We start from the raw sequence: 12065 nt of genomic DNA, 5'->3' as shown, positions 1-12065 counted from the left end.
TCTTTGTTTTGCTGGCAGTATTTCTTGCTTTTCTTGTTGAAGTTTGGTATTTGGTGCTATTCAGGCACTTTTGTTCTCTTTTCTGATTTTATTTTTCTTTTATTCCGAAAAATGTTGCCACACATTAAAGGGAATGGTTAAACATATGTAATAGTCATGATGAAGTATTATGCAACCATTAAAAACATACTTTAGAAATCACCTACTGACCTAAAAAAAAAAAATGCCCATGAAATAATATCACAGGGAGAGGAAAAGATACAGGATATAGACATTACAAACTCAATTACGTTTAAATGCATTATAGGGGCGAAATGCAGTGAACTGGAGGGCTATGCTTCAGTTCCCTCCTGGTCCGGCCCGCGTCTCTGCTCACTGCTGCAATAGCTTCCTCAGAAGTTTCCCTCTGCCTGGGTGGGCTGGGGGGCTGTGGAGGCAGCAGCCAGATTCCGCAGCTGTGCTGAACTGGAAGGGCCTGGGCACCAGCACCACCATCTTTTACATCACTGAGAGCTGCCTGTCTCCGTTAGATGGCCCTGGATTAGGATTCTCACTGGAATGCCCCACTGTTAGTTTACATGCGGTGGGTGTCCAGGGGCCTAGATGCATAGCCATAAGAGCATTTGTATGTTATGGTGAATGCCGAATTTGAAGAAGAATCAAAAGGATCCACTGCTTTCCACCTCTTGGTATTTATCTGAAGAAATCCAAAACATTAATTCGAAAAGACATATGCATCCATATGTCCACTGCAGCATTATTTACAATAGCTAGATATGGAGGCAACGTGAGGGTCCATCAGTAGACGAATGGACAAAGAAAAAGCGGTACATATATACAGTGGAATACTACTCAGCCATAAAAAAAAATCAACAACATGGATGAACCTAGAGGGTATTGTGCCGAGTGAAATAAGTCAGACAGAGAAAGACAAAGCCATATAATTTCATTTACATCTAGAATCTAAAATAAATAAATCAATAAACAAAACAGAAATAAACTCATCGATAGAATATTTTGGTGGTTGACAGATGGGAGGGGATTCAGGGGCGGGTGAAAAAGAGGACGAGATTAAGAAGTACAAATTGGTAGTTACAAAGTAGTCATGGGAATGTGAAGTTTAGCAGAGGGAATATGGTCAACAATATTGTAATAACTACGTATATAACAATAATATGGTAATAATATTGTATGTGTGGTGTCAGATGGGTACTAGATTTGTTGGGGTGATCACTTCTTAAGTTTTAAAAATATCTAATCACTATGCTGTACATCTGAAATTAACAAAATGTATGTCAACTGTAATTAAAAAATTAAAAATTAAAAAAAGAAATAAAGGAATCTGTTGCTGCTGATGAAAAAAAGACGCTGATGATGATGTTGGATTTAGATTTGTGCCTAGTGACATATCAGTGCTGGAGGCGACGTTCACTGCAATGTGTGAACGCCAGGCTTTGCATCCGCATCCTGAGGATGAAGATTCAGATGATTATGATGGAGAACATAATGTGATGGCGGTAGATGCTGCACCAACAGTTGCTCGACAGTTTGAGGATGCAGATTTGATCACTGGAAATGATTTTCTGCTGTTTTTGGATTCTGCTTATAACTATAGAAGAGAACTTGGTACGTTTTCCACAGTGGAATGGGTGTTGATGAAAGTATTTTTCCTTTTCCAAAACTTATCTGAACCAATTCTTTCTTGAGACAGACTACACTGAAAGCATACGTTGTCACTGGCAGAAGAAACTATGACCTTTTTTTTTTTTTAACAAAGGTGAATTAACCAAGAAGGTATTTGCAGTTTATCATTTACCCGCACACTCTTTGTGTCTAGGCCTATATTCCCCACCTTCGCTGTATGCATCTTCTGTAACCTAGCAGGGCTTTGTGGCAGATACACACAGGTACTTGAATGTGTGGTTAGGCTGGATGGGAGAGAGGTTGAATCTAAGATATACCTTTTAGGGCTTAAGGGTACGCTTACCCTTTAAAAAGAAAGACAGAGATCTCAGAGAAATCTCTCTGCTCATTCTCCATAGGGGAAAGGATCTTTTTACTAACTAGGGACCTAGAGTGATTCATTCGGGCATCTCCGGGGAGCCCCTTCAGAAACATGCTCGCCACACATACTAACGCTAACATAACTATTTCTGACTAGCTTTTGCTCCTTCTGCCATGTTTCGCCAGTCTGTCCTGTTATAACCTCTTATGTTATATCCTTTCATTTCCAGCCTCTGACGTCAGTTTCTGTAACAGAACAAGTGAAATTGGGATGAAGTCCTCAAAGTCCTTCAGATGATAATTGCTTTATCTTTATAATAGCTTAATATAACTTTATAATATAGGTTTTCGATATTATTGTACTTTCACTCTTGACTAAAACTATTAATGACAAATGTCTCTTAAAAATTAATGCTGGAAAAATGAGAAGAAAAAACATAAAATGTATTACACATGCAAAAATAAGTTGCAAAGTAACTTTTAATATAAAAATCGATAAAGAGATAAGAATAATTAGATCATTAGGATTCTGGTCTAGCTGAGGACATAGGCTGTGGTGGCTAATTTCTCAAATTATGACAAGGTTTCTCTGCCTCAGTACTATCAACACTTTGGACCAGATAATTTTTGCAGAGAATTCTTTGTTGTAAGAAACTTTCCTGTGTATTGTAGAGTGTTTAGCAGTATCCTTGGCCTCTACCCACAAGACACCAGTGGCAACCACCTCCTCAGCTGTGACAACCAGAAATGTCTCCAGACATTGCCAAATGTCCCCTTTGGTATGAAATTGCCCCCAGTCAAGAACTACTGGATTACAGAAAGAAGAAAAATTAAAAGCATGATGTTCTTTTATTTTCTATAAACCATCTGACTGATGGTAGTGTTAATGGAAATCTAGAGACAGGCATAACACAACAGACTTAATTTAGAAGAGTACAGTTATGGATTTAGCCACTTGAATAAAAATTTGTAATTCTTGTATTTAGTTCACTGCCTGGTCATCCTAAGAAGAGCGTCTTATCAAGCAGCAAATCTCTTGGGCTGGGACCCACCAATGTGTTTCAGATTCAAGGGAAAAGAGCTGGAAAGTCATACAGCAAAATGGAGACTTCCTTTTAAACCAGAGAAAGCACATTCTGGAGCAACTTTACTTAAGAGTTTACAACTGCAATCCACAGAATCTGTAAGAAACCGATTCTGCCACTGAAAAGGTCATGGGGATTCGACACAGTGGAAATGATGTCTGGTTCGAACCATCAAACCAAATATCACTAAAAGATCTCTCCTTTGAAATTACACTTAATTTGACCAATTACTTAGCAAAATATTATGTTTGTAGAATGCAATTTGAGCTGAAAAGTTGGTTTTGTGAAAGCGTCAGTGGCCGCTCACAGTAATCAACATGCCTGGTCCTCATGAGCTACAGGCTAATTGTCTGGATTTCAGCATGCCCAGCTCTAGCTGTATCCTGAGCTTCCCTCCTGATTAGCTCTGACAGGTAAAGAGCTTAGAAGTCATCAATTCTGTGCTCACAACAAGAAAAAAGTTGATTGAACTGAAAATCAAGAACTTTTCTTGCATCTATCGGAAAACTGCAGTCACAGGGCAAACTGCCACCCTGAAAACTGGAGAGAGATGTAAATGCAGAGGATCACAGCTGACCGAGAGCAGAGACTTCAGGAGCCAGACTTGTTGGGATGCTTAAATAGCAATTGACGAATCACTGAAGGCTGAGTGTAGACTAACTCGATTGTTAAAAACTCCCACACTTTTGTGGGTTTTATCTCCAGGAGTACTACCACGAGTGAATATGAGAGAAAAATCTCCTCTGCTTGGGTAGAGACAGGGGAAAAGTAACCATTTTAAAACAAGCGCAGAGCATTCTGTTCTCTGTAAGAAAGAGCTGCCCTCGAGGGAAATTATTTTACTGGAGCCCTATCTGACCAAGAGGAAGGGCAATTAGACAACTCCAGTCCCCTCTAGCCATCCTGCCTCACATAATAGTAGGGGGAAAAGGGCAAGAAATGCTTCCAGGAGTCACAGCTCAACAACTCGGGCCCACTAGAGACTTACTTATATGATAATAGAGTTCTTCCACTCAGCTATATTACCTCTCCATCAACAGAAACCCAGGATAATAACAGTAGATTTCAGCCTAGACACCTGTAAGGAACACACTCTATTTAAGAAGGTATTCTTAGGGAAAGCTAAAGACAACACGGAAGCAGAAAAAAACTGAAACTAGAGAAAGCCTCTGGAATATATGGCCACAGTAAACATTAAACACAGCCCAGGTCCTAGCCGGGTACATAAAGTTTCACATCAAAAGGCTGATAACCTCAGTTCCTACTCTCAAATACATCATGATCGCTTTTGACAAAAAGCTATGAGGTGTGCTAAAAGACAAGAAAAAGGACATTCTGAAGAGACAAAGTAAGCATCAAGACTAGACTCAGATACGACACAGATTTTGGAATTGTCAGATAAAGAACTTAAAATACCTATGATTAATATATTAAAGGCTCTGGGGCATAATAAAGCATTTACCCTGGTCGTTGAGCACGTCAATGTACAGTGAGGGTGACGCACCCTGACTCCACGGGGGGAGGGCCTAGGAGCTGTGGATCCACGGCCCTCCCGACCTTGTTCTACGTGTGTCCTCTATAACAAATTGTGCTTGTCAGTACAGCATTTCATCGAATTCACTGGATCACTATCAACACAATTTTTAATAAGTTGGTTTTAGACACAATAAATGATCACGATTTTCTATATCAGAACTTAGGTATTTACAGTTTATTCCACAGTAGAGGTGAAACTACTTCAAGTTTCTCCTTGGATCTTAATATATTTTTTTAGGGCAAATGGTCAATATTTGTTATGGAAACAGTTTTTAAAAATACTACTTTGCTCATAATCCACTTCATAAAAATGGATTTTTATGAATAATTAATATTTCCGTCATATAAACTTGTTCATACTGGAAGCTCTCAAAACTATTGAAAATAGGAACTTTCTCCTACTTTTAAGGCATAGGGCCAGGGTTGACAAACTTTTCCTGTAAAGAGCCACAGAGTAAATTTATTTGGTTTTGCAAGCCTCTGTTCGGACTATTCAATCAATTCTGCTGTTATAGCACAAGACCTACAAACAAAAACATATAAACAAATGGGTGTGGTCATGTTCAAATGAAATTTTACTTATAAAAAACAGACAACAGGTCAGATTTGCCTCACAGGCCACAGGTTGCTAATCCCTGGTATAGGGAGATGGCAGCCATGCAACTTAAAAGAGTCAAAAAACACAGTTTCAAGCCTCTGGCAAGTAAATTGATTCAGCTGAGCTTTCTAATTACAAATGAGAATATGCCGGTCCTCATAGGATTTAAAGTGATAATTGTGAAAATGCTACGTAAGCTGTAAATGTAAGACATCCATGAAAATGCAGGACACACCTGTAGAGAGGTGTTGTAGCAGATGTTTTTCAGGCTCTTCCCACGTCCTTCCAGCACCCTAGTACATGCCAATGGCATCCATTTGCAAGCACCCATGCTTCTACCTCTGACGGCTTCCGCTTGACCCCAGAGTGGAGCAGGTCACAAGTGATGGCAAGCTGACATCTCTGGGAGCAGCCCTCTGTACGTTATAGACGGGAGCTGGAGCGCAATAAGCCGCATGGCTTGCTCCTCCGCAGGGAGAGCTCTGAGACGGGCTCTAATTGTTTCCCAAAGTCTCCAGCAGGCTTTAGCCTCGGCTGCCCTCCACTGTTACGTGCTGTATGATGTGCCATTTACCACCTTCCCTGTATTCCCCAACCCTAACCCCTGCCTCACTTCCCCTGCGTGCGCCTCCCGCGATCACCTCCCAAATAGGATCCTTGTCTCAGAGCTCCTTTCTGGGTGACCCGAACTAAAATAGTTGCTAAAGAAAGAGCTTTCATAGAAGCGTTTTTTAATACATTTCCATGCTGAATATAGTTGAGACTAAGATTGATGGTGATAGAAGTTGTGAATATAAAATGAGAAGATGGATGTGAGAGTCCTGGGAAAAGATAAAGCGCTCCACAAATACGAGGTGAGGGCATTAATATTATGCGTGCCGTTAGGGTCTGAGCCAGGAAATTGCTCTATAAAACACTGCCAGCTCACAGCTACCTATAATGGTGGAGGCAAGCAGCAGTACGGATAATATAAATAGTGGATGATTGGAAAATTAATAACACATGCCTCAAAGAACATTATGAGAAATTTAAGCTGTATTTTTCATATTATGAATTTTTCTCAAAAATACAGTGAAGTTTGTAGAGTAAGACAATATTCATATATGCGCTAGATGGAATGAAAAAAATATATAACATTTTGCGGTATTTGTTTTAGATCTTTTTTAAAAAATAGGTAAAATATTACAGATATTTCTCTTGTAATCCTAGCCTGTTCTAACTCCCTCCTTTTCTCGGAGGCAACCATACTCATTAAATTGGTGTGTACTCTCCATATGCACGGTTTATACTTTTGCTCCATATGCATGTTTCTATAAGCAATACACATTATAAGGTTTTGTGATTTTAAGACTTACAACATCACACTGTGCAAAGAAACCACTCTGCAACTTCGTGTTTGCTCAACACTATTACTGAGACCCATCCACGCTGATACATGTTAGTTGAGTACATCTGCTTATCTTTGGGGAGATACCAGACCCTTTACTCTGGAAGGGACCATTTTGGGAGACTTTGAAGAAAATAGATGAGTGATTCCCAACTGGGGGGGATTTTGCCTTCCTCAGTGAAATTCAGCAATGTCTGGAGATATCTTGGGTTGTCGGGACTGGAGGTGAGGCACTAACTACAGCACCTATGGGTAGAAGCCATGATGTTGATAGCACATCCTGCAGTGCCTCCACCCCAAAGAATTACTGGGTCCAAACATCAATAGCACCACGTCTGACAAACCCTGATACAGTTGAAAGCTAAGTACTCGACATCCTTGAGGAATTTCTGGAGGTGGGGAAATAACCCAAACATGTTCCCTTCTAGCTGAGACGGCTCATGTTCTGCCTGGTGAATCATCTCCACTCCGCTGCATTAGACAGTATTTTCTTCCTGAATGTAGATTTTAGACTGTTCTGTGGCTAAAAATTATTGCTTATTTTGGGGAGTTGTGTGTGTTTATGAGTTTTGTGTGTGTGTATGTGTGTGTGTGTGTGTGAGAGAGAGAGAGAATATTATGCCGGGATTGGGGGAGGGGACCCACAGACTTGATCTCTATTCCTCATGCTGATGGAAAAATATAACAAGGAACTAAACGTTTGATTTAGCAAAAACTAACTGTGCTTTAGGGTCCCATACATGGTGTTAAAAGGTAATTTTTTTACTGGTAAAATCATGACTTACACAGATATAAAAATGAATATGTCTTAAAGATATTATTTAACTCATTAATGAGGAAAACACTAAGGTACTACAGCCAGTTCAAAGAAGAATCCCAAAAACAGATAAAGTTATTCTGATATTTATAATAATATCTATTTGGTCCTCAAAGGTTTCTGGCTCAGAGATCCTAAAACCCTTGGAATTTCCTAAGTGATAGGAGCTATAAAGGTTTCTTGATATTCACAACTGAACCCCTTTCAATCGCACCTAAGTTTATGTTAATGAAGTGGCCTTTGAAAAGCACCTACGGATGGGGCTGGTTGCCAGGGGAACCGGCCATTGTGTTGCAGGGCTGGAACTTTCAGCCCCACCCCCTGGCTTCCAGGTTGGGGAGAGAGGTTGGAGGTTGAATCAATCACCAATGGCCAATGATTTAATCAGCCATGTCTATGTAATGAAAGCTCCATAAAAACTCTAAAGGATGGGGTTTAGTGAGCTTCTGGGTTAGTGGAGATTTGGGGAGACTGGTGAGCCCGGAGAGAGCATGGCTGCCCTATGTCTTTCCCCATACCCTGCCCTCTGCTTCTCTTCCATCTGACTGTTTCTGAGTACATCCTTTTATAATAAACCAGTAATGTAGTAAGTAAAATGTTTTTCTGAGTTCTGTGAGCCACTCTAGCAAATTAATTGAACCCAAGGAGGGGGTTCTTTGATCTATAGCTGGTTGGTCAAAAGCCCAGGTGAAAACCTGAACTTGTGGCTGGCCTCAGAAAGGGGAGGAGCAGTCTTGCAGGACTGAGCCCTTAACCTGTGGGACCTGATGCTATCTCTGGGTAGAGAGTATCGGAATTGAGTTGGATTGTAAGACACCCACCTAGCTGGTGTTAGAGATTTGCTTGGTGGTGTAGGGACCCCTCCACCATGCACATATCAGAATTAGAATCAGAACTGTTAGTTTGTGATCGGCAGTAGAATCAGTGCAGAATATCAGTTATAGATGAGGAATGGTGAAATGAATATACAAATTGAGACAAAACTGGCTTCTTCCACATTAGGAGAGAGAAGTTGATTGAACCACTACCCTTCTACCAGACAGGACGCAATTTCATGTCTCTAAACAACAGGCATTTTGCATTGCTATCAGTTATTAACAATTTACAGAGTTGTAAAATAGCTCCCATAGAACTGGATAATCAACAGAGGTACTCTATACTTTAGAAAATGCAGTTGTCCACTGAAGCACAAATTTACCCCCAAAATGTGGTAAATTCAAGGCTGTATAAGTCAGATTTGGGGAAACAGACTGCCTATTATTATGATTATTTTGCTTAAACAATGCAGTCCATTTCAATCCTTAGAGCAAATATAGGATTTCTACCGCCTCCTCTTCCTACCAATGAATGGGTACTCCCCAAGTCAGCTATTCTGACGAGAAGAAAATTCCAGGGCAGGAAAATAAGCTAGGCTGGGGCTTAAGAGAATCTAGATTTCTTCTTTCTCTAAATCGGAGCCCAACGGGACCTGAAATCCAAGGTAAGGTAAAACCTGGAATGGCTTGTTTCCTTTTGAGCTGCCTCCTTGCCACATGAGGGACTGCTGGAAATTAGACAGGATTTCAGGGTTTGGGTTTGGACTTGTCATCTCTAAAGATATCTACTTTTCATGGATGTTTTCAGTTTCCTTTTCCCAGAGGCTTCAAGACATGTTTTTTTAAAAGTACAGTTTCATCACAGTCTATGTAGGGGAATCTGGAGAAGGACTAACCTTTCTTTGAGACCACAACTGAGATGGATCAATAGTGGTCACCAAGCGAGAACGGTGGTGCCCAGCAACAGTATTGTCCAGAAGAAAGACAAAGATGCAGGGATAAAAGATGTAATGAGTCCTGGGCATTTATAAGGCATTACCCCAAGGACCTCACAAACAGTTGGGGAAACAATTTGAGGAGGGTCAGGTTCCAGTAGTTTTGCTGATTTGAGCTCATGACATGGCCGTTTGGGTTTGAGAGAGAGGTGTGATTTAATATTGTTGTCATAGGGTGATGAAGCCTGAGAGCCGTTGTTGGAATGTTTTATAAAATCATGAAAGTTTTGAAATAACACAGATAAAGATAATGGGATGAAAATATGCCATTCTTTAGATATAAAATTTGAGTGTTAATTTGGTTTGGAAAAGGAAAACAGCATCAATATTTAATAGCAATGAGACCGAATCTACAGGGGGAAAAATCCACGAGCCCGGTGATTCAGTTCTCTAGAGGGCTTAATCACCTAGAAATCTGAATGACTAGACCTAAGACATCTTACTCAAAATTCATTACATAAGCCAAGTACAGGGAGTGCATCATATGCGCTTCCAGTTTTGTGCAACATATTCGGATATAGGTGATTTTTTTCATGTTTGATTCTATAATCTTAAAGCCGAGATGTTACGAATTCACTTTCTTGACTAATTTGTTTAGTAAGAACTAGGAATATCCTTAGCCTAGATTTTGTCCTGCCCAGCTTGATGTCCAGGGGAAGTAGTTATGTCACTAGCCTGCAAATGGAATTTGCATCACAGAGGCAGTGTGCCTGGCAGAAAAGTCCAGAACCTTGGTCTGGAGTTACAGCCCTGCCGTTTCCTAGCTGCAAAATCTTGAACAATTCGAATTTCATTGGGTTTTTATTTAATTATACGTAAAATCAGAGGTCTCGCCAGATGATCCCTAAGGATCCATTTAGCTTCAAAATTCTACGATTCTGTAAATAAATTGCTGCCTTCTTCCAATATTACATATGGCTGCAGAACAGCTGTAACAACACAGAAAGGAAAGAGCCAAAATGCAAGCTGGTACCTCTTAGTTTCATCCTTCTAAATTACTAAGCATCAAGGCCTTTTCTTTTGAATGGCTTCTGAGATGTCTTCAAATTTTGCCTTTTGTTCTCTTTATACCCATAGCTCCTTTATATATAAAGAGTAAAACAGCTAAATATGTTGAAATTAACATAAGAATGAAGAAACAATCTGCACTATTAAGACTATTTAAGATCGAAAGTCAAATCTCATATACTGGCGAAGCTGTAGGAAAACAGTAACACACATATGTTCCTGATGTTACCGGCAAAATCCTTTTAGAAGGAATTTTAATACACATATCAAGTATCGTAAACCTGCTTTGACATAGTAAATCTCCCGTTCTAAATTTATATTATAAAATTATCATATTTCTCCAATTCTGATGCAGTATCGATTTTAAGATGTAACGTTAATTTAATAATAACTTTTTAAAAGGAAAAAAACAAACAAATACTGACATCCATCTTGGTACTAAAATGTACCCTGATATATATTGGAGAAAGAGATGACACAGAACCCCTCCATTTTGTATTCATTTAGCCATCAGTACCCTTCTACGGTGTTTCTGACGACTCAAGTTTTATAAAGAAATAAGCCTTGGAAAAGTTAAATGACTTAGTAAAAGTTACTCTGCTAGAACATATCGATACTACTCTAATCCAGTGAGAAAAGAGTGAAGATAGGGACTATATAAATGGAGTCACTTTAACCAAGCTGCTAAAATTATTAATGTTTTGAAGGTTAAGGCATGAAGAAAGCTTCCATTCATGTTCTAACAGCCTGGGAACTTAAACTTTTTTAAACTCTTCAATCCTGTGTCAATGCCTGGATATACATCTGGAGCTCTAGTAACTTTCTGATTACGCTCTGAAGGACTCATGTGTACATCCACCTGACATCCATTATGCAGACCACCAACCTGACTACACCTCCTGGCACTCATCTTCCGGACCACCTGGCACCCATCAGCCTTGACTATGTGACATCTGACTGATCACTGTCCTGGGCCAATCCTAGGGCTGAGAATGCAGGACTGGATGTTGTCAAGAATGTACTTTTATAAGAACTTTTAACTTTCTTTCTTCTTTGGAACACTTCTGGGTTTTTGCCTAGCTGTGTTCCCAGTCTGCAAACTCCAAGATCTTTGAATAAATATCATTTATTTCTAGCAAAGCCTCCAGACTCTCTTTGAATTCATTTGACAATACTTTTTAAAAGAAAAAACTCTTTATTTTTAATAAAAACAATACATCTTCTCATTTTCTATTCTTGCATAAATTTTAATTCTAGTGAAAAGAAAACCTCCTGGACTCCATTGTGTCATCTAAAGCTTGAATTTCCTCTATTTCTAGATAAAGATCCATTCATAAATGAGCTGTACAAGTCGGTAACCCTTTTCGATTTCAAACTTTTCTTTTCCAAAATTAAACAGTACATCACCAATATTTCCTCTATAATCTTCAACTATGACACCAGCTCCTACATCTATGAAGAGTTTTGCAGCCAGACCAGAAAATAGAGCTACACTTCTACAGTATCCAGAAAGAAGAGCTATCTCAATTTTGGTTTCACAAAGGTTTTCTCTATAGGTGTGAGGTGTAATCACAGGTGTTGTACATGTCATAGCCCATGGTCTACACAGAACCCATGGTTGGGGCAATGGCATGCTCTGAGAGCCCAGGAAGCAGAGCCACATGCCACCCTCCTCCACAGGCCAAGCTCGATTGCTGGGGGCTCATTTGACAATATTAGAAGAAGAAAAATCTGTATCTTGGAATTGAGGCAATTTGAAAATTCACAAGGAAAAAAATACATATGTATGAAGACATTTATAGCAGAGTTATTCATAATTT

General features: G+C 39.6%; 1 protein-coding gene across 1 annotated transcript; it reads left to right on the top strand.

Moving 5' to 3' along the window:
- Nucleotides 1–334: 334 nt before the first annotated feature.
- On the top strand, nt 335–11731 carry LOC107497625 (methylosome subunit pICln-like). The gene is given in 4 exon segments (XM_036227253.1): nt 335–616; nt 618–684; nt 1357–1626; nt 11565–11731. Coding segments are annotated over 4 exon segments (786 nt in total).
- Nucleotides 11732–12065: the final 334 nt, after the last annotated feature.

Source organism: Rousettus aegyptiacus, unplaced genomic scaffold (assembly GCF_014176215.1).
Source record: "Rousettus aegyptiacus isolate mRouAeg1 unplaced genomic scaffold, mRouAeg1.p scaffold_m13_p_9, whole genome shotgun sequence".
NCBI classification, from domain to species: Eukaryota; Metazoa; Chordata; class Mammalia; order Chiroptera; family Pteropodidae; genus Rousettus; species Rousettus aegyptiacus.
Note: the sequence above shows the minus strand (reverse complement) of the source record. Positions and strands in the feature narration are given on the sequence as shown.